Source organism: Polypterus senegalus, chromosome 17 (genome assembly GCF_016835505.1).
Source record: "Polypterus senegalus isolate Bchr_013 chromosome 17, ASM1683550v1, whole genome shotgun sequence".
NCBI lineage: Eukaryota > Metazoa > Chordata > Cladistia > Polypteriformes > Polypteridae > Polypterus > Polypterus senegalus.
The window spans coordinates 36,392,464-36,415,858 of NC_053170.1; the positions used below are offsets into that span (position 1 = coordinate 36,392,464).

The 23,395-nt window shown below is 38.1% G+C and overlaps 1 protein-coding gene across 2 annotated transcripts in view; it reads right to left on the bottom strand.

The window, feature by feature from the left end:
- arid1aa (AT rich interactive domain 1Aa (SWI-like)) overlaps positions 1–23,395 on the bottom strand; it is a 147,872-nt gene that overhangs the window by 61,668 nt on the left and 62,809 nt on the right. Inside the window, exon 2 of one of the 2 annotated variants that reach the window (XM_039739247.1) lies at positions 22,206–22,424. The exons of the other annotated variant lie outside the window; for it this stretch is intronic. Coding sequence (XP_039595181.1) covers positions 22,206–22,424 — 219 coding nt within the window. The remainder of the gene's footprint in view (positions 1–22,205; positions 22,425–23,395) is intronic. 2 annotated transcript variants of the gene reach the window in all.

Consider the following 23,395-nt stretch of genomic DNA (forward strand, 5'->3'; position numbering starts at 1 on the left):
CAAAATAACACCCTACTCACTGCTAAAAATAAGACATAACATTACTTTAATATAATTAAAATGCAGAAGAAAATGTTAAAATAAATAAGGAGATTTGCTGTTTAAAGCATACAAGTTTGTTAAGTTTTAAGGCTTTAATATTTGAACAGTACTTCTATCGACCTTTTAATTGCTTACAGAGATTAACTAAAATCTTTCAACACTTAAAAACAAGTACCTGGGGCAAAAGAAAGTTTGCCAAGATTGTGTAAAAATAACTTCAATACTAGGCCTATAAAAAATAACACCACTGGTTGGCTGTACTGCAACACATTCTCCTTGTAATATTGATAGTGGATCATACAAACAGCACCGCTGCTAAGAGATGGCACACATGACTTTATCATGGGTAGAAGGAAATTATTCTACTTGATTGTATGGCCTGGATTTCTTTTTGGATGATTCCGTTTATGACTATAAAGTAGAAGGCCAACATTGCTTGTGCTGCACTCTGTACTGCCTTAATCACTTCTAATTTGAAGGAGTGCTGCAGCAACAGAGGTCTGAAATCCTTAAATGAGATTACAGGCTTTTTCTGAATATGGCGTGTTCATTTTGTTACACTTTGGGATAACTCTGAAAAATATTCATATCTTGGTGGACTTAATCTGGTCTTTACTACTGTCTATTTGACAATACACTAATCACTTGCAAACATGTTCCTATGCTGTTAAATCAATAAACACGTATAAACATATGCCTTTATCTATACTAATAAAAGGCAAAGCCCTCACTCACTCACTCACTCACTCACCACTAATTCTCCAACTTCCCGTGTGGGTGGAAGGCTGAAATTTGGCAGGTTCATTCCTTACAGCTTCCTTACAAAAGTTGGGCAGGTTTTATATCGAAATTCTACGCGTAATGGTCATAACTGGAAGCAGTTTTTCCCCATTTACTGTAATGGAGATGAGCTTCAACGCCGTGGGGGCGGAGTTTCGTGTGACATCATCACGCCTCCCACGTAATCACGCAGTACATAGAAAACCAGGAAGACCTCAAAAAGCGCTGAAGAAAATATGCATTATATAATTGAGAATTCAGCGAAACAATAAGAAGCGAGCGAGTGACATATACAACCATATTGATGAGTTCTGCTACTTCGGAAACAAAGTACGGTGTAAACCTACACTTTAAATTAAGTTCATAGACAGGCTGCCGCTGGCGTTTGTAATTTAGTGCCTGCCCATATAAGGCCATCCGTCAGCGGCAATCCAATAGCAAACTGCCACTAAATATTCACGGGTTAAGGACTGTGCTTATGCAGAGGAAGATGAGATGGTCAGGGTGGTGTTTGACACAAACTCAGCGAAACTGCGAGAAAGTTTTAAGTGCCAGGACTAAGGTAACATTAAATACAGCCATGGACATAGCACCAGATGGCACCAGCACAGCTGGGAACCTTCGATGCATGTACACCGGCGGCTCACGTGAACTGGCGCAGTGCACAGATAAAAGGCAACAGTTCCAAAGAGCTGAACAAAACTGAATTACACAATTGAAAAGGCAGCAAAAATATGAAGCGTCTCATACATACAAGCATATTCATAAATCCAACTACTGCGGAAACAAAGCACACGTTGGAAAAAGTCAATGTCCGCTAAAGGAAGACAGTGTAAAAAACCCGTGCATGCAGTGTGTCAGGTCTCAGATAAAGAAGAAGACGAGCTGTTTATTGATGCAGTAAGAAACGAATCGATGAATGAAACCTGTCATCTTTACAACGATTGACAAACACGGAATGTAACTTGAACACAACACATCCTACAAATACGAACCTGATTGAAAGAAATAATGATAATCAAATCCTTGATGACAGCAACACTCAGTAACACTCACAAAACAAATACTGTATATTGACAGTCATGTTACGTTATTTTTAAAATGTTCCCTTTTCTTTTCTACCTTTTTAACACACTACTTCTCGCTGCGATCGCGGGTATGTGTGTGTATATATATATATATATATATATATATATATATATATATATAGATATAGATATATACATATATATAACCCGATCTACATACTCGAATAATGGATACTTTATTAGCCATCAGTGATTGTTTTGGTAAAGCCATACTCAGTGTATTCATTAGATGAGCGGTAAAAAGTAAGGGCAAGGGAGGATGACTTATTGAGGCATGCAGGCTGTAGTGCGCTCAACTCTATCTGAATTGCGATCACATTTGAAAAAATATATCTTTTCAAGTTCTATTTAGTCCATATGTGTCAAACTCAAGGGCCGGGCCACATCCGCCCGGCGTGTAATTATATCCGCCCGAGATCATTTTATATACTGTATTATTGTTATTAAAGCCGGGTATATGAAGCGCTGGTAACACAATAAACTACAGATCCCATAATGCAGCGCTTCAGCTGCCTTGCCGAACAGTTACCGCGTTAATCAAGTCTACCTTATGATGCTGCAAGTTATTGCGAAGCTAGCTCACACGATGCTGAAGAGAAAAGTTGATTCTGAAAATAGAGCCTTTAAAAACCGATGGGAGGCTGAGTATATGTTTACTGAACCCGTGTGAATTTAATCTAAGACGGCACTATAAAACAAAACATCAGGGTAACCTGAAAGACCTGAATGCAATGCAGAAGATACAGAAAGCAGAAGAATTAAATAAGAATCTGACACTTCAGCGGACGTTTTACCGTGCACAATCACAAAGTGATTTCAATTGAGCTGCTTTTATGGGAGACACAACCACTTGCCCCACTTTCCCTATTACCAAGTAATGTTAAACCAAGTCGTCACTACGGTGTTCCCAAATCGCACTTTGCTGATAAACTGAGCGCACTGAGTTTGCACGGCGCTTTGGTGACTTTGAAGAACAAAAAGTCCGTCTACATGCGGCTCGAACCTTGTGCATGTTTGGTAGCACATATCTGTGTGAGAAGCTCTTCTCAGTGATAAAGACTAACAAAACAGCACACAGGAGTCGCCTCACTGATGAGCACCTGCAATCCATCCTGAGAATCTCCACAACACAGAACCTCACAGCAAACAGAAACGAACCTGTTGCCAAAAAAAGATGCCAGGTGTCCAGCTCTAAAATGACATAAGAGCAAAGACAACTGAATGATTTGATTTGTTATTGCTGAAAGGAACACATTTTATTTATATTTCCAGGTTTTGTTATGCAGCATGTTCATATTTGAATTTGTATAATTTTGACAGGATATATTTTTATGGAGAGCAAAATCTTTTGGGATATTTAAAATCTAAGTTTATTTTTATAAAATATAAAATTACATAAGAGTAAAGAAATTTGAATGTTTGTTCTTTTAATGTTTACTTTATTTCTAACTTGTATAATTTAGACAGGATATATTTTTATGGAGAGCAAAATATTATAAGTTGTTTAAGGTTTGAGTTGATTTATTCAGGAATAATATTCCTGTCTGTTTTTACCATTCCTACCAAAGATATTTCTGTCGACTAAATAAAAATTCCTTCTATTTAAAATTTAAATAGAACTTGAACAAATACGATAGTTCATAATATCCACGCAGACTTGCACGTAAGAGCGGGTGTCATCCGTTTTAACAAACAGCGTATTGCACTGATACTGAAATAGCTGTGTGTGTATATATGTAGATATGTATGTATTTGTGTGTATATATGTGTGTGTATGTATGTATTTATGTGTGTGTGTATATGTATGTGTATATATGTAGATATATATATGTATGTATATATGTGTATATGTATAGATATGTATATATATATATGTTTGTGTGTGTGTGTAAATATATATATATATATGACAACAACACTCATCACTCACAACAGTGACAAAACAATTACATTGACAATCATGTTACATTATTTTCAAAATGTTTCCTTTTCTTTTTCATTGCTTTTTTAACACACTACTTCTCCGCTGCGAAGCGCGGGTATTTTGCTAGTCTGCTTATATTTCACAAACGATGCCCTGGTCCTAGGCTTTAGAATCTGTTACCGCTATTTTAGCATTTAGCTCTTTGCATCTCAATGAATGACCCAACAAATCTTTTGGTTCTTTTAGTTCACACAAGAACGAATTCCTTTTAGTTATGTGTTTTCTTTTGTTAATGATCAAACCATCACCTCTCTGTATCCAATTTAATAGGTTTACAGATCTGGTTTCTTTTAGAAAAAGGTTCAACAATGATTACAACACAACAGGAGTGCACAATCTAAGTCATCACAGGACATAGCATATTTCTCAAAGTTACAAAGAGCACTTGCACTTATTTGGAAAAAGTTTGAAAAGAATAAATGCTTGTCTCAAATACAGCAACGAAATTGTTTTTCCAACAGAATAAATTCAAATGACTTAATGTTTAGTAAAAGATAAATAGATTAACAGGAGCAAATACACAATCTCTATTTAAACACATAGTTTCTAAAAGAGATCATCTATCCCAAATACAGGGTGCAACTAAGTTAACTCTGTTCACACAACTTGAAAGAGAATGAATGAACAGAAGATGAACAGAAAAACTAGAAGCATTATAGCAAATCTGTCTGTGTTACATTGATTTAGGATAGACGTAAGAGTTTAAATTTGTCTTTTGTCAACACAGAAAGAACTTTCAAAAATTAACCATACATACTTGAAAACTTTGCTAGAGACTAGCTGGTTACCCAGTGGCTTTGCTCACTGAGTGCAAGGGAAAAAAATAAAATATAGTATATAAATTATTAAACAGTAAAACATTAACATGTGAGAAGTAAAGATACATTGAGCAGTACTGGAGTGCTTTCGGGTAAAGTACATTTTAAAAGGCGCTATAACACAACAGGTAAGTAGCACTAACAGCAGCTTAAATGTATTTGGATCAACTCTCGGTAGCAGATCCCTTGTGAAAGGTGCTACACGACTGCTGTGGTATAGTAATTACATTTTCTACGCGACCCTACAAATTTCTGCCCGACAACCTTGCACTACGTGCCTGTGATTTAAGAGAAAAATTATTCTGAGAAATGTGGACGCTGCCCTTCCGTGCTTAATGGACAGAAGGTCCAAATAATTCCCACGTCCAAAACTTAACATGAAGAGGTTGGTACGTCTTCTTAGATGTAAACCCTCCATCTTTTTCAAAGAATTCATCACAAAAGCAACCTTGAATGTTGCGGGGTTTTAGTGACCTGAACTCACCTTAAGGGACAGTGAGTAGTCGTGCAGCACAATTTACAAACAGACTTTTGCTTCAATGGTGCCGATCACACTCATTCGCAAAGATTTCCACTCTCCCAGGAGCCGACGGGGCACTCAAAGTGTCAAACAGTGCCAGAAGAGAGGATACCGCCTGAAACTACGAAGCTCTCGACCCGGCGGAGCAGCCCGACATTACGCGCCTCTGAGCGTCCACTTTGTTCTCATGACCCCTCACCGCTGAAGGCGGTGTAGTCTTCCCATTGTTTACAGCTCGGTGCAGTTAAAAAGTAGAAAGACGCAAAGTTGTTTTCCTCATCTCTTCTACTATCAAGTACTGCCAATTAAAAAAAATGTTATAATGTGGCAGTTTCCGCGACAGTCACGCAGAAGAATAAATAAAACTTCTCTGTCAGAACGTGACTGGCGGCGGATGGCTGAGCGCTGGAGTCCAGAGAGGAGGGCTGGGAGAGGGCGACGCGGAGCGCACTTCTATGGGATAGATCGGTGTGTTTGTGTTAACTTTTTTTTAATATCAGTAAAATAACTCTCACACTAATAATAACAATTTGTAAAGACGACATAAAAATGGCGTCCACAAACAAAGTGATTAGATCCTGTATTATAATATGTTCTGTGGTCATACGTAATTTCCGTTTCACGTGGTCATACGTAATTTCCGTTTCACGTGGTCATACGTAATTTCCGTTTCAAACACGAAAAGAATTGTATGTATATATATTTGTTTTTCCAAGACAGTAATCTGAAAACTAACTGGATTTAACAGCAAACACTATGGCAAGACACAACTATAATCAGCAAGTCTCAAAAAATATATAAAATAAAATCTACATCTCTGCTTTAAGAAGGCAGAGTGTTTAAAAGTAATCAACAGAAGATGAGACACCTGCGCAAATTTGCTTCACCTTGCAAGGCTTAATTTACAATGAGATTAAACTGCTACAGAAAACCTGTAGGTTGTAACCTATTAATTGTTTCCTGAAGAAGGCCGATTTATAATAATCTGAAATTTCCTTTTCTTTCCCCCACTTTTTCCAACCTATAGAGGTTTAATGCTTACCTTTTCACCATTGTGGGTCATTCGTTGCATTTCAACTGATTAAATTTGAAGAAAAACTCAAAAAAATGAGGTGTTCTAAAACTTTTGACTGGTAGTGTACATCTACCACACCTCAGAATACATAAGAACAATACAGAAGGTGTCTAGTTTTCACCTTTTTAAACTATAATGATTTAGAACGTTCTAGCAAGGAATATTTCACAACTGAAACTTCTTGTGATCACAACATTTGTTATTTGATAGATTACCAGTTGACTAAAACGGATAAGCAAGCCAGATATAAAGATTTGACTCTAAAAAAATCTATTATACTAGCCAACCCGTGGCGTACCATATGCCGCATAATCAGGCCGCTTTTTTAATGATTTTTAAGCACAGGGAGAAAATTAACATTTGAAAAATCGGTAATGTAATAAATCAGCAAGAAAAGCAATATTGTAACAATGCACGGAACAAACCAACACACAATCGTCCGCGCCTTATCCTGCCAGACAGAGGGATGGGGGTGCACGGCGTGGAGTATGGAACGGGAGGAAAGGAGAAGGACGTCCATTCAGCTCCGTCCGTCATGCTAGTCTGCTGATTTTTCGTTCAGTATGCAGTGCCCGCTCATGTGCCCACCTCGGTAGTAGCGAGGTGGGAGGGGGGTGTGAACAAAGGGTTGGGACGCAACCAGTGGGAGCGTATGAGTCGCACTTAGCGGGAATTCCACGGTTTGCAGCCCAAATGGGGTTCAACGGCTTACCCACGCCTTTCTGCGCCGGGTAGACACACGCTCAATGTCATGCATAATTATTTATTGAATGCTAAACACTTCTGGAAAGACACGGTTGTCTAAAACGGTTTGGTGTGAGAATACAACAGTAAGCGAATGAAAAGATGGAACTCTGGAGAGAGCAAAATACAACACAATAGTGAACCCGCAGCATAACAAACGGCACATGATAATTTATTGATGGTTGAACACCTCTGGAAAGACAGAGTTGTCTAAAAAGGGAGAGTTTGAGGATACAACAGAAAGTGAATGAAAAAATGGAACTCTAGACTTTTCATTGCTCTGTGCGGTTTTGGCTGCCTTTCTATATATAATCCAACCAAGACACCTGACCACGGTAGTAGCGAGGTGGGGGGGGGTGTGTACAAAGGGTAGGGATGTAATGAGTGGGAGCGTATGAGTCACACTTAGTGGGAATTCCACGGCTTGCAGCCCGAATGGAGTTCAACGGCTTACCCACGCCTCTCTGCGCTGGGTAGACACAAGGTCAATCTCATGCATAATTATTCATTGAATGCTAAACACTTCTGGAAAGACACGGATGTCTAAAAAGGGTTGATGTGAGAATACAACAGTAAGTGAATGAAAAGATGGAACTCTGGAGAGAGCAAAATACAACACAATAGTGAACCCGCGGCATAACAAACGCAGCATGGCTCAGACGTGCATTTGGACTCTTACCACAGACGAAAGGGACTAACTGGGTGATCGGTGAGTTTTTGCGTGCTGGCAAATGGGCAGGCAGTGTGAATGCCTAGAGAGTGAGGGTAGACACAGGTGTTCTAACGAAACATCCTACCCATCGAAATGATCTACTCACTGATACTACGCATGCGCAGACCAAAATTACACAACTTTTCTCAAAAAGGCTGTGTCTCTTTCAGGCATTAAATGATGCATATAGAATAAATTGAGAAATGTTAACATTTCCATAAATTTGATAGACGACCTCTAAATACAACATGTTAAATGATGACATGGTATAACGTTATAAGTTTATGTTATGACTTACAACAAACGGATGGGTGTAACATATACGGTGTACATACCATTCATGCCAAGTAATCTGTTGCTTTTGTTGACATAGTGTGTAATAAATAAACTGTTAATTTAATGTGCTAATTAGAACTTGTTTATTTATTTGTTTTATCTGTTGAAATAAACTATGGTAGGATACTTCGACAAAGTAGGACAAATCGTCAGAACACCGGCCAGTGAAAAAGGAGTGTTGGCGGGCAGGAAAACGTCTTCCGTGTTCCTGCAGGAGCATCTAAAAAGACGCATGTTTGTCGCGGATGTGAATAGCTGTATGTAGCGTGTAAAACAGTTTGCTATGGTGCATGCAGTCGTGCGTCGTAACCGAAAACTCTGTTTTTAAAAACGGCTTACTTCATTGGGCTTTAACCTCAGTTGTAAAGGATTGTTTTAAGGATCCCATGGGATACCCCTCGCAAACCGTTTCACACGCTGCATATGGCGATTCACCTCCGCGAGAAACATGCCTCTATGAATATTCAACGTAGCTCGGAGGTGCATGACATGCACATGACATTAACCTGACCTGCACTGCATGTGGCCTCTACGACAGATGAATATAAATGATGCCATTTTTTCTGTATGGTCGCGTCCGAGTTGGTGGGCGTGGCCCTGTGAGTTGTCGTCATATCCAATTGTCTTGGAGTTGGTGGTCGTGGCTCCTTCCTGCGTGCGCCATAGGTGTCTCACTTGTCGGCGGCTTAGTGAATCCACGCCCCTTCCGGCGTGCGTTCCATGGTTGTCTTGCCTTAGTGAATTATATATATATATATATATATAGAGATGTTTTAATTAAGGCAAACGTTATATTGCACATTTACTTTAAGCTAGTTGCTTGATCTTTCAAGTGACAGACTCAGTAATGCATATTGTTAAGAGCACTCGGCCCTTAACTTATAATTTATTGCTTAACGCTGAGGGATTAGAATGGTTTAAAAAGTACACAAAGTTCTAATTTTCATTATCAATCCTAAAATTAAGCAATATCATTCATTTGTGTGTGGGGCTTCTCAACTCCCACAATCTCCCATTGCCAATTTTGATACCTCGTCATTTACTAGTACCGCATTTTAAGTGGACAAAAATTCATAAAATCGACTAGCCATTTTTTTTATTCTGATTTTTAACATGACACAATTACAGCTATTCTAAACAATATTGTTTTTACATGATCTGATTTAAGTTTACTTTAAAAGTATGCCAAATAACTTTGGAAGCATAGTGCCAATAATATTTCAATAAATAATATCTCAGGACAGAATGGCTACCAGTTATGACTTACAAAAAACCCTAGGACTTGAATTTGACAGGCAAGCCTCACAGCAGCTCTCAAGTTTCACCTAATAACCATTAATCAAAAGAATATATGCATCAAGCCCTGTATTTATATAAATGCAAGTGCATTTCATATACAATTCTCACACAGATGACCACAAAGAAAAAATGTCAATCTTGGTATTTTCAAATGTATTATTGTCATCAACTGAACAATCATACAAAACTAACTTTTCCACTTTACAATTTTCATAAAATGACTTGTGAAACAACTGTACATATGGATCAAAACAACAATGCCCTTACCTATCCCAAACCTAATGGATATTATCATGATTTAAACCATGTGACTGAACAAGTCATAAACAGCCAATGTACACTAGGCACTCACACCACAAAGTTTAACAGCATTTTTAGCGGATACAATTTGCAAAGAAAAAACAAATTTGCAACTCGACAGCCTCCTCTGTAGCGAGTTTCAATATGGTAGGCTATGGAAGCAGCTAGCTACAGCACATAAGAGAAGAGATATCAGCAGTGGATGATCTTCAATAATGCTGAAATTGTTGGTGCTCTCATCAAAGCAGCAAGAGTGCTTCAGTGTAGTATGAATGCACTAGTAAGAGTGTTTTTATAATACTGGTTGTATTGTGCTTATTTTACTGCCCCTTTGTACAGAATTTTGGCTCAACATCTGTTGTTTTAAATGTGCTTTTATAAAAAAAAATTTAACTTGATTTGAATCTGATCCAATGAAATTACAGCTGAATTCATTACATTTGCATTTTTCTCCTCATGTTTACATCCCCCAACCAACACCTATTGTATTTAACTCTACTAACACGAACTGTTTCCTTCCCTGTTCCTAGAAGGCAAAATTGTGAATATGAATGGACACATATCTTTCTCTGGTAGCTAAAGCCACCCAAAGTGGGGAAATATACCACACTATATACCATAATACCATACTACAGTTATACATTTTCATTATTAAACATAAAAAGCAGTAATCAGATATAGTTCACATGTGGTTTACCAAAACTCAATCACCAAGAGAAAGTAAAATGTATGATTTTAACACGTAGTATGAAGGACAGCACTCTCAACATTTCTGTATTGACAACAAGTACATAGTAATGCAAGCATTGTTTTTTAAACCTTCTATAATTAGAAATGTGGTAATGCAGATCTACCCAACTTACCAGAACTCAATTTCCACACTCACATATTCAGTACTAGCAATGTGTCAGTTCCTTCAATATATCAGCAATGACAAGTTTGAAACATTTGGATGCATTATTAATTTCAATAATCATTAAAAAGATTATATAAAGTGTTATATAAGTCTATAAACACATTGAGGTAAACCCATCTAACTTGTACTGCTAAGTTAATGACGGCAGTAAAATTAATAAGGATGGCTATTTTAAATGAGTCTGCACTGAACTAACCTGAAAAAAAATCAAAGAAATACTTTAATTCCACTAAAATAGTGGGATAACTGGAACTTATACTTACGTAAATTTTTAATTTAAGCATGCAACATGAAGTATAATGTAACGATAAAGAAAAAATCTTTCAGATCGTAATTAAATACGATCATGTACTCTTAAAAAATATATAGTAAAATCTAGCACTGACTAATATTACATTGTAAAACCAAAAATATAGTACTAAATGTAATACATTTCTCCTCACAACCTGTACATGAATTAAACCTTTTTTTAATTTGTGTGTGATAAATTAAGCATACAGAAAAATACAATAGTGTATATTGTTAGCACTGTGTACAGTATGTCGGTTACAGATAGCTACCATACTTTGATCAATGTAAAACAACAAAGAAAAATAGAAATCAGCAGCAGAAGCACAGTAAAATTATTCGACTAAAAGCAGGTTCTCAATTTCAATTGTTAACGAATTATATACATACTAGCCAACCCGCGGCGTACCATACGCCGCATAATCAGGACGTTTTTTTTAATGATTTTTAAGCACAGGGACAAAATTAACATTTGAAAAATCGGTAATGTAATAAATCAGCAAGAAAAGCAACATTGTAACAATGCACGGGACGAACCAACACACAATTGTCCGTGACTGAAAACTGGCGGACCGTCCTTGCGCCTTCTCCTGCCAGACGGAGGGATGGGGGTGCACGGCGCGGAGTCTGGAACGGGAGGAGAGGAGGACGACATCCATTCAGTCCGTCATGCTAGTCTGCTGATTTGAGAGCATATGAGTCACACTTAGTGGGAATTCCACGGCTTGCAGCCCAAATGGGGTTCCACGGCTTACCCACGCCTCTCTGCGCTGGGTAGACACACGGTCAATCTCATGCATAATTATTTATTGAATGCTAAACACTTCTGGAAAAACACGGATGTCTAAAACGGGTTGGTGTGAGAATACAACAGTAAGTGAATGAAAAGATGGAACTCTGGAGAGAGCAAAATACAACACAATAGTGAACCCGCGGCATAAACACCGTGTGGCTCAGACGTGCATGTGGACTCTTATCACAGACGAAAGTGACTAACTGGGTGGTCGGTGAGTTTTTGCGTCCGGGCAAATGGGCAGGCAGTGTGAATGCCTAGAGAGCGACTATAGACGCCGGCCGGTGAAAAAGGACTGTTGGTGGGCAGGGAAACTTCTTCCGTGTTCCTGCAGGAGCATCTAAGACGACGCATGTTTGTCGCGGATGCGAATTGCTGTATGTAGCATGTAAAACAGTTTGCTATGGTGCACGCGGTCGTGCGTCATAACCGAAAACTCTGTTTTTAACGACTGCTTACTTCATTGTGCTTTAACCTCAGTTGTAAAGGATTATTTTAAGGATCCCATGGGATACCCCTCGCAAACCATTTCACACGCTGCATATGTCGATTCACCTCCGCGAGAAACATGCCTCTATGAACAGTCAACGTAGCTCGGAGGTGCATGACATGCACATGACATTAACCTGACCTGCACTGCATGTGGCCTCTACGACAGACGAATATAAATGACCCCATTTTTTCTGCGTCCTCATGTCCGAGTTGGTGGGCGTGGCCCTGTGAGTTGTCGTCATATCCAATTGTCTTGGAGTTGGTGGTCGTGGCTCCTTCCTGCGTGCGCCATAGGTGTTTCACTTGTCGGCGGCTTAGTGAATCCACACCCCTTCCGGCGTGCTTTTCATGGTTGTCTTGCCTTTCCATGGGTGTCTTGCCTTACTGTATGTCAAGCAAGGTGTATGCTAAACAAAATTCCTACAGAGCTACATTCATTAAGTGTAACTTGTGGTCAGATATTACAATAATTTCTGCAGACAAAAAAAAAAAACACGATTATCAGCCTGAGCTTACTAATTGTTTTCATGCTCAGTGTTTCAATTGATATGTCATACAATTAATTTACACCCACTTCCATATATTGGATACTTTTTTTTTTGCACTACAGACTCCTTTACAATTTCACCATGTTTATTTCAGAGTATCAAACACTATGATTGCCTTTACTTCTACAATGCCAGCATTACAATGCAACTTGACAAATTAATATTTTGCTGAAGTTGAACCTTAACAATAAGATCAAAATTTACTTACTATGCACTGTTATTAATGCTTCACATAATCAAAAAAAAGCACTAACACTGCTAGAAAGTACAGGTTTGGTGCACCTTATGGTGGAAGTTAGGTTCTGCAAATTTTTTGAAGACAATAAAGCTGCAAAGGCTGTGTTAGTTGTGTTATTCTGTGGTTTCCCGCGAGTGAAATGCACTGCAAAAAATGAAGTGATAGAAAAAAGTAGCCTGTACTTGCATAGCATGTGCAATATTCTCAGGTAATCAAACTAAAATGAGGAATTACATCCAACCTTTTTGTGAAAATGGAGAAGTTGCTCATTAAATACAAATGTGTGATAGGTGCTACATTTCTTTAATCAAAGACAATGTTCTTCCATTTTGACAGAGCTGTACTGTACTTTAAATCTGGCTAAGAAAAAAATAAAAATAAAAGACAAAACCGTATAAAGCAAAACATGGACTAGCACCTCTGGCCTACAATTACCAGTAAGCTAAATTGGAATAAGCAGTCAAGCAAGCTGGTATCAGCTTTCCTTAGATCACTTGCTCTTAGGTCCTTGTTGTTACCTAAGAATTATTTTAAGTTATTTTATTAATACTGTCTAACACTCCTAATCCATTTTCCAATGAAAGAGGGTATGTCATGTCACTTAATGGCATGTAAAATAGTAAAATAAAAGGAAGCTGTATTGGTCTAACTATAAGATGAATAAATATTTTGGCCTGCAACACGATTGTGCACTGTAATTGAAAGTTGGGCAATGTAACTCATGTAAGCAGACTAAAAAAACTGCCATGTCAGAAGGATTAAAGTTACATTAGCATCTAAGTAGACAGGTATTTATAACATAGCAAATTCCCTTTTAAAACTTTCAGCAGCCATCAAAACAACTACTTTAAAACTATCAATTTAAGATATTCTTAAATATGCCAAACGATTAACAATTTTTTACAAATATGGAACCCATGCAGCTATCACACAAGATTAAGGTTTGGTAGTATACTAAGTTGTCCCATACCTTACACAATGAGAAGAATTAACATTTATTTTAAAAATTTTAGTTGCCAATTTAGGTTACTGGATCAAAGTACTTATTCATTTCCAACAAGAAACAACTTTTACTTAATTTGCTGGGAACATTTACTGTATTGAATATTATTTTATCCAAAATACCATAACTATAAACAACAGTCAAGAATTTGAAGAGTTAAAAAAAAATTACTTAAATGTTCATTGCAAATTTTAAGGAGGTAATGCATAGGGAGGAATTCAGCTGTGGTTGGTAGAAATCAATGTTGATACATCTCACCATTACACAGAAACAATTGCTTTCAGTTCTTCTGTAAATGTATATTCGGGCTAAGTAGGTATGGAACAAACATTTATGGTAAAAAGGGTTTAAGCATCCACATACACATTACCTTCAAAACACAATGTTTACCAGAAACTCATAAGTCAATTAGAGAGACTGCAATGTGCAAGTTGTGTTTTATGAGACAAATGAACATGGGGAGAAGGTGATTCTCTTTCAAAACACTGAGGCAACAATGGACATGAGGAGAGGACAAAACCTGTCAAACACATTAATAACTACCTGCCATAAGTATTCAAGCAACACATTTGATAAAATAATACTTTGACAGATTATTCTCTTTTTGTATCTGTAATTTGAAATGGCCAACACTGATTGATCATCTGTAATTCAATGCGATTCCAAAAGGGGAAAACATACCCACATGGGGAAAAAGTGTTTCTGTAACAACAACAGATAACGGTGCAATCACAACCTATTTGTTTGCACTCTCCCAAGCCCACAAACAAATCCACCCAAATGTAAAGTGGTCTCAATGCTAACATAATGGAATTTGGGAGTGTAAATTCACAAAACAATGCTGCCTATGTCAACAATGCTAAATTAACTTTATTAATGCCAAAGGGAAGCACCAGATTCACTGTTCAAAGTATACAAAACAAAAAAATCTTCAGACATGAGCGTCAGTAGGCTTTGCACCATAGGAACCAAGTAATAGTGTTTCCAAGAACATTTCAGTAATTTACCCCTCAGATGCTTTTCATAAAATAGGTTATTATGATAGCAGCTGACAAGAAGAATCTATCTATACTAATAAAAGGCAAAGCCCTCACTCACTCACTCACTCACTCACTGACTCATCACTAATTCTCCAACTTCCCGTGTGGGTGGAAGGCTGAAATTTGGTAGGTTGGGCAGGTTTTATATCGAAATTCTTTGCGTAATGGTCATAACTGGAAGCTGTTTTTCTCCATTTACTGTAATGGAGATGAGCTTGAACGCCGTGGGGGCGGAGTTTCGTGTGACATCATCACGCCTTCCACGTAATCACGCAGTACATAGAAAACCAGGAAGACCTCCAAAAAGCACTGAAGAAAACATGCATTATATAATTAAGAAGGCAGCGAAACAATAAGAAGCGAGCGAGTGACATATACAACCATATTTATGAGTTCTGCTACTTCGGAAACAAAGCACGATGTAAACCTACACTTTAAGTTCATAGACAGGCTGCCGCTGGCGTTTGTAATTTAGTGCCTGCCCATATAAGGCCGTCCGTCAGCGGCAATCCAATAGCAAATTCCCACTAAATATTCATGGGTTAAGGACTGTGCTTATGCAGAGGAAGATGAGATGGTCAGGGTGGTTGTTTGGTACAAACTCAGCGAAACTGCGAGAGAAAGTTTTAAGTGCCAGGACTAAGGTAACATTAAATACAGCCACGGACATAGCGAGATGGCACCAGCACAGCTGGGAAACTTCGATGCATGTACACCGGCGGCTCACGTGAACTGGCGCAGTGCACAGAAAAAGCAACAGTTCCAAAAGCTGAACAAAACCGAATTACACAATTGAAAAGGCAGCAAAAAATATGAAGAGTCTGATACATGCAAGCATATTCATAAATCCAGCTACTGCGGAAACAAAGCACACGGTGGAAAAAGTTAATGTCCCGCTAAAGGAAGACAGTGTAAAAAACACCCGTGCATGCAGTGTGTCAGGTCTCAGATAAAGAAGACGAGCTGTTTATTGATGCAGTAAGAAGCGAATCGATGAATGAAACCTGTCATCTTTACAGCGATTGACAAACACGGAATGTAACTTGAAAACAACACATCCTACAAATACGAACCTGATTGAAAGAAATAATGATAATCAAATCCTTGATGACAGCAACACTCAGTAACACTCACAAAAAAAATACTGTATATTGACAGTCATGTTACATTATTTTTAAAATGTTCCCTTTTCTTTTTCTAGCTTTTTAACACACTACTTCTCCACTGCGATACGCGAGTATATATATATATGTATATATATATCCCGATCTACATACTCTAATAATGGATACTTTATTCACCATCAATGATTGTTTGGGTAAAGCCATACTCAGTGTATTCATTAGATGAACGGTAAAAAAGTAAGAGCGAGGGGAGGATGACTTATTGAGGCATGCAGGCTGTAGTGCGCGTCAACTCTATCTGAATTGCGCGATCACATTTAAAAAAATATATCTTTTCAAGTTCTATTTAGTCCATATGTGTCAAACTCAAGGGGCGGGCCACATCCGCCCGCGTGTAATTATATCCGGCCCGCAAGATCATTTTATATACTGTATTATTATTATTATTATTAAGTGGCCCGGGTATATGAAGCGCTGGTAACACAATAAACTACAGATCCCATAATGCAGCGCTTCAGCTGCCTTGCCGAACACTTACCGCGTTAATCAAGTCTAGCTTATGATGCTGCAAGTTATTGCGAAGCTAGCTCACACGATGCTGAAGAGAAAAGTTGATTCTGAAAATAGAGCCTTTAAAACCGATGGGAGGCTGAGTATATGTTTACTGAACCCGTGTGTCTCATTTGTGGAGCTAATGTGGCTGTAATTACAGAATTTAATCTAAGATGGCACTATGAGACAAAACATCAGGGTAACCTGAATGCAATGCAGAAGATACAGAAAGCAGAAGAATTAAATAAGAATCTGACACTTCAGCGGACGTTTTACCGTGCACAATCACAAAGTGATTTCAAGTGAAGCTGCTTTTATGGGAGACACAAATGCACCAGTGCAATTTGCCCCACTTTCCCTGTTGCCAAGTAATGTTAAACCAAGTCGTCACTACGGTGTTCCCAAAATCGCACTTTGCTGATAAACTGGCGCACTGAGTTTGCACGGCGCTTTGGTGACTTTGAAGAACAAAAAGTCCGTCTACATGCGGCTCAAACCTTGTGCATGTTTGGTAGCACATATCTGTGTGAGAAGCTCTTCTCAGTGATAAAGACTAACAAAACAGCACACAGGAGTCGCCTCACTGATGAGCACCTGCAATCCATCCTGAGAATCTCCACAACACAGAACCTCACACCAAACATAAACGAACTTGCTGCCAAAAAAAGATGCCAGGCGTCCAGCTCTAAAATGACATATGAGCAAAGACAACTGAATGATTTGATTTGTTATTGCTGAAAGGAACACATTTTATTTATATTTCCAGGTTTTGTTATGCAGCATGTTCATATTTGAATTTGTATAATTTTGACAGGATATATTTTTATGGAGAGCAAAATCTTTTGGGATATTTAAAATCTAAGTTTATTTTTATATAAAATTACATAAGAGTAAAGAAATTTGAATGTTTGTTCTTTTAACGTTTACTTTATTTCTAACTTGTATAATTTAGACAGGATATATTTTTATGGAGAGCAAAATATTATAAGTTGTTTAAGGTTTGAGTTGATTTATTCACGAATAATATTCCTGTCTGTTTTTACCATTCCTACCAAAGATATTTCTGTCGACTAAATAAAAATTCCTTCTATTTAAAATTTAAATAGAACTTGAACAAATACCATAGTTCATAATATCCACGCAGACTTGCACGTAAGAGCGGGAGTTATCCATTTTAACAAGCAGCGTATTGCACTGATACGAAATAGCTGTGTGTGTATATATGTAGATATGTATGTATATGTATATATATGTTTATATATGTGTGTGTGTGTGTATATATATATATATATGTATTTGTGTGTATATATGTGTGTGTATGTGTGTATGTATATGTATGTGTATATATGTAGATATATGTATGTATGGTATGTATATATGTGTGTGTGTGTATATATGTGTAAATATATATATATATAAGTATTATTTGTGTTTATATGTGTGTGTATGTGTGTATGTATATGTATATATATGTATGGTATGTATATATGTGTGTGTGTATATATGTGTATATGTATATATATATATGTTTATGTGTGTGTGTAAATATATATATATATATATATATATATATACACACATATACACATATACACATATATACATATATGACAGCAACACTCATCACTCTCAACAGTGACAAAACAATTACATTGACAATGTTACGTTATTTTCAAAATGTTTCCTTTTCTTTTTCATTGCTTCTTTAACACACTACTTCTCCGCTGCGAAGCGCGGGTATCTTGCTAGCTCATAAATAATTGCAGAATTACAGTATTTGAGGGTTCCTCTAGAGCGTCTCTTTCTCTTGCACAATTTGGCTCAAAAACTAATCAGCACATCGCCATCCCATAACAGGCTTAAGTTTCGAGTTTGGTATTCTTCCGTTGAGCCTTTTTAGCTCTACTGTCAACTGTCCTCAAGAAACTGTTATACACATACACGCATCATCAAGATAACAATGATTTTGGTATTGGTGACCCAAAAACGTTGAGATCCATTAAAAACAAGAGATCGAAAATTTTGATGAATCTAAGGCTTTTGCTCCTCCCCCACAGATAAGTTATGTCGGGGGAGAGAGAAAAGCAAAAAATATCAATTCCTTAAAAGAATAATAATGTAATAATAATCTATACTAATAAAAGGCAAAGCCCTCACTGACTGACTGACTCACTGACTCATCATTAATTCTCCAACTTCCCGTGTAGGTAGAAGGCTGAAATTTGGCAGGCTCATTCCTTACAGCTTCCTTACAAAAGATGGGCAGGCTTCATTTAGAAATTCTACACATAATGGTCATAACTAGAAGCTATTTTTCACCATTTACTGTAATGGAGTTGAGCTCGAAAGTCGTGGGGGGTGGAGTTTCGTGTGGCATCATCTCGCCTCTCACGTAATCACGCATTACGTAGAAAACCAGGAAGAGCTACAAAAAGCTCTGAAGAAAACATGCATTATATAATTAAGAAGGCAGCGAAACAATTAGAAGCGAGCAAGTGACATATAAAACCATATTCAGCGGCTCACGTGAACTGACGCAGTGCGCAGACAAAAACCAACAGTTCCAAAGAGTGCTGAACAAAAACCGAATTACAAAGCTACGCTCAAATAGACAAACCACACACTGTGGCGCAATAGTAGATCCTTCACCTCTAGCGCCGACATTCGAGGTTCGCTTCCCGAGAGGGGATGCACTAAGTATGTACGCGCGCTTCTCGATTCATTTTACCTTTGCAACCCCTTGGTTTGAGACGTATGAAAAAATATGCGGTTAACGCAGAAAGACAGATCACCAATTGAAGCTTCATGAATAATGGGTACTTTATTCATGATCAATGATTGTTTTGGTAAAGCCATACTCAGTGTATTCATTAGATGAACGGTAAAAAAGTAAGAGCAAGGGGAGGGTAACTTATTGAGACACACAGGCAAAACCACAATAGCACGCGGGCTCGATGTACTGTAGTGCGCTTCAACTCGATCTGAATTGCGCGATCACATTCGAAAAAATATTTCTTTTCAAGTTCTATTTACCAGGGCTGTGGAGTCGGTAGATAAATGCTCCGACTCCGACTCCTCTGTATGTATATACTATGCTAATGTATTTTCTACATCCATTGAAGGAAAGGAAGGCAACATACATGTCATTTCACCACAGAACTACTGGCCAGTGTCACTCACCGGCCAGCTGATCAGCAGAACGAGCCTCTGCATGAGACAGATAGGGAGATCTGTGTTCTCGGCTCCTTCGGCCCCCTTCACTAGCGCATAGCGAAGGGGAGCCGATGGAGCGGAGAAAACACCAGATGATTTTTCAGGCGTTTGACGTGTGATGACTAGTTGAACGGCAGAAAAATCGGCAGTGCATCTGTAAATGTATGGGGGGCTTTAGGCTAGGTTCACAGTTCCCTGTAACAGTGGAACACGACACAATGGAAAGCGGTGCCGCACCTTACCTGTGCATTACATCCCATATTGTGATGCATACAGTCAATGAAAAGCATGCTTCATGGTTACTTGACATGCTCGTTTTGTGGTAACATTATGCACTGCATGCATTGGGCTTTATTCTTACAGCAGAGAAGTAGTTCATTATGACTGTTTGTGAATTGGGACATTTCAACTTACTTTTTTAATTCTAAATTAAATTTAGTAGGAGTCGGAGTCGGTTAACTTTTTGCCAACTCCGACTTCAGGTACCCAAAATTGTCTCCGACTCCGACTCCACAGCCCTGCTATTTAGTCCATATGTGTCAAACTCAAGGCCCACGGGTCACATCCGGCCCGGCGTGTAATTATATTACAGCCCACGAGATCATTTTATATACTGTATTATTGTTATTAATGGCCCGGGGATATGAAGCGCTGGTAACACAAACTACAGATCCCATAATGCAGCGCTTCAGCTGCCTTGCCGAACACTTACCGCGTTAATCAAGTCTAGCTTATGATGCTGCAAGTTATTGCGAAGCTAGCCCACACGATGCCAAAGAGAAAAGGTGATTCTCAACATAGTGCCTTTAAAAACCGATGGGAGGCTTAGTATTTGTTTACTGACATTGCCAGTAAACCCGTGTGTCTCATTTGTGGAGCTAATGTGGCTGTAATTGGATGATTTTGCAGGAAAATCTCCCACTGATCTTCTTGACTTCCTTCATCAGAAAAATCTGAATGAGAGCATGGGGCAGCTGTACACATTGGTATATTTGGCAGAGACCATTCCAGTGTCCCTAAAGCGAATTAAAACTTATGCCAGAAATACAACAGGGCAGGTTCGACTTTCAGCATTAGCTTCGATGGCGATAGAAAGGGACTTTTTGAAGGAACTGAAGCGCATGGATAATCTGTACGACAGAGTAATTGAACTGTTTTTGAGGAAAGAGAGGAGGATGGATTTTGTTTACAAATAATCCAAATTTTTGGTGAGTAAAGTGTTGCGTTTTTTCTCAATAATGTTGCAAGTTTATAAGTTATTATTGATGTTTATGTGTGTCGCGGGTGTAGCTACAGTAGAAAGGAACTTGTTCACCCCGTGTTTGTCTATTCAATAAAGGCATTTATTGTGGCTACAAGAGTTATCTATCTGCGATGCAGCGGCTCTTCATACTGTATTTCTGCATATTAAGATGGTTTTTATAACCATAAATTAGTTTTTGAGGGACAGGTTGATTCAGACAGAGCACTACTGAAGGCCTAGGTGTGAAATGCACAGTCCGCCATTGGACCAGATGATACGTAAATTTGATGAACATTACAATCCGAAAATAAACAAAACTGTAGAGAGGTTCAGATTATACTTCTCTTACAGTCAGCTCCCCTTACGTCACACCATGGTACGTTTAGCATAAGTTAATACCGGGAATGCCTGTTAAACATCTTACATTCACGAGTAGCGATTTGCGTAATCAACACTTCGATGAATGAAACCTGTTATCTTTACAACGGTTGACAAACACAGAATGTAACTTCAAAACAACACGTCCTCCAAATACGAACCTGATTGAAAGAAATAATGATAATCAAATCCTTGATGACAGCAACACTCATAACAGTGACAAAAACAGTGACAAAACATTTACATTGACAATCAGGTTGTTATTTTTAAAATGTTTCCTTTTCTTTTTCGTAACTTTCGTAAAACACTACTTCTCCGCTGCGAAGCGCGGGTATTTTGCTAGTGTAATAATAAAATTATTACATAGTGATCTGTCTCAATGCATGCTCAATAATCCAGGAAAAGAAATTCTAGAAAGTTGATTTTGTTCATCTGGACATGTTTTTTTCCTGATAGGTTTCATCATTCATCATTCCAGATGAACAGAATCAACTTTCTAGAATACATAGTGATCATTTTGCAATTATTTCTGAACATCCACAGTTAAGATGAAGCAAGACTGTTAAACGATTTTTTTTTTTTATAAAGATAAATCATTAAGGGATAACATAAGACTAAAAATAGTTGCCTTAACATTAATGCACAGTGACTAAGTATAAGCACCTCAGTTATATTTTACCTGTTGGCTATACTGCATGCTTCCCATGCCTCCCTGGCCTCGACTCTGAATGCCAATAGGATAGCGTTGTGGAGCTGGAGGTCCATATCCCTGACCCGTATAGGAGGTTCCTTGCTGAGGTCCAGTTGGAGGACCCTGCTGAGGTTGCTGGGAGTATGGATTCGCTCCAGGATATTGCTGGGCTCGCATTTTTCCCATCTGGTCCATTGGACTTGATGGCTGAGAAGAGAGAAAAAACAAAGTGTCATTTGCTAGTTCAAATAGCAAATAACTTTTCTAAAATATATTGCGAGGCCATGCCTATAAAGAACTTTTCCATCAAATATTAAAATAGTTGCACACAAAATGTGACTTCTTTACCTCTTAATTCTATTTAGGATTACAGATCAGGAACCATCCATCAGTAACAGATACAACATGCATACATATAATTTCACAAAATTAAAAAATCTAAATCTACACATACACTGTAAGATTTTGGCACCACCATGCAGGGAAAATAGAGTGAAAACACAAATTCTTAGACAAGAAAATACACGTACACAAACCACAGCACAGATTCAAAACTTGGATCTATACAATCAGCACAGAAATATTTTTTTTGATTGGGCATTACAAGGCATGGTAAAATATACAAGTGTTAACCACTTCCAGTCTAAAAAAACTTGATGCTTTAGCATATTGCTGTGGTCTTGCACTTATGACAATATTTGCTGGTCAACTGTCTTTACCATTAAAAGAAAGTGGACAGGAGGACAAGAGACCAGATACATGGTACATGAATTACATGCCCCTGTGTAAGCACAGCAGAATACATCTCTTCAGAAAAAGAAAAAAGCCACTACTTCGCCTTTTAACAGAAGTTTAATTGCTTCCCACGGTTATTAACCTGAATTTTACCTCACTCTGCCATAGTTAAGGAAGTCGACAACAGTGCTATTTATAACTCATCTCAAATTGAGGGCAGTCTGCCGAAAATTTAACACATCCCAGCTGTACTCCTGTTTGAACCAGGGCCAATGGATTTTTTTTTTTTAATAAAGCAATCTTGGCACTGAATGAATGACACCAGCAGTATATGGGAGAGTAAAGGAAGGAGGGGTGGTTGGGGGTGAAGGGGAAGAGAAGAGAGACGGCTTTGGTGTTCAATGACGTTGACCTGGGGGTGGTTTAAGGACCTGCTGGCTTAA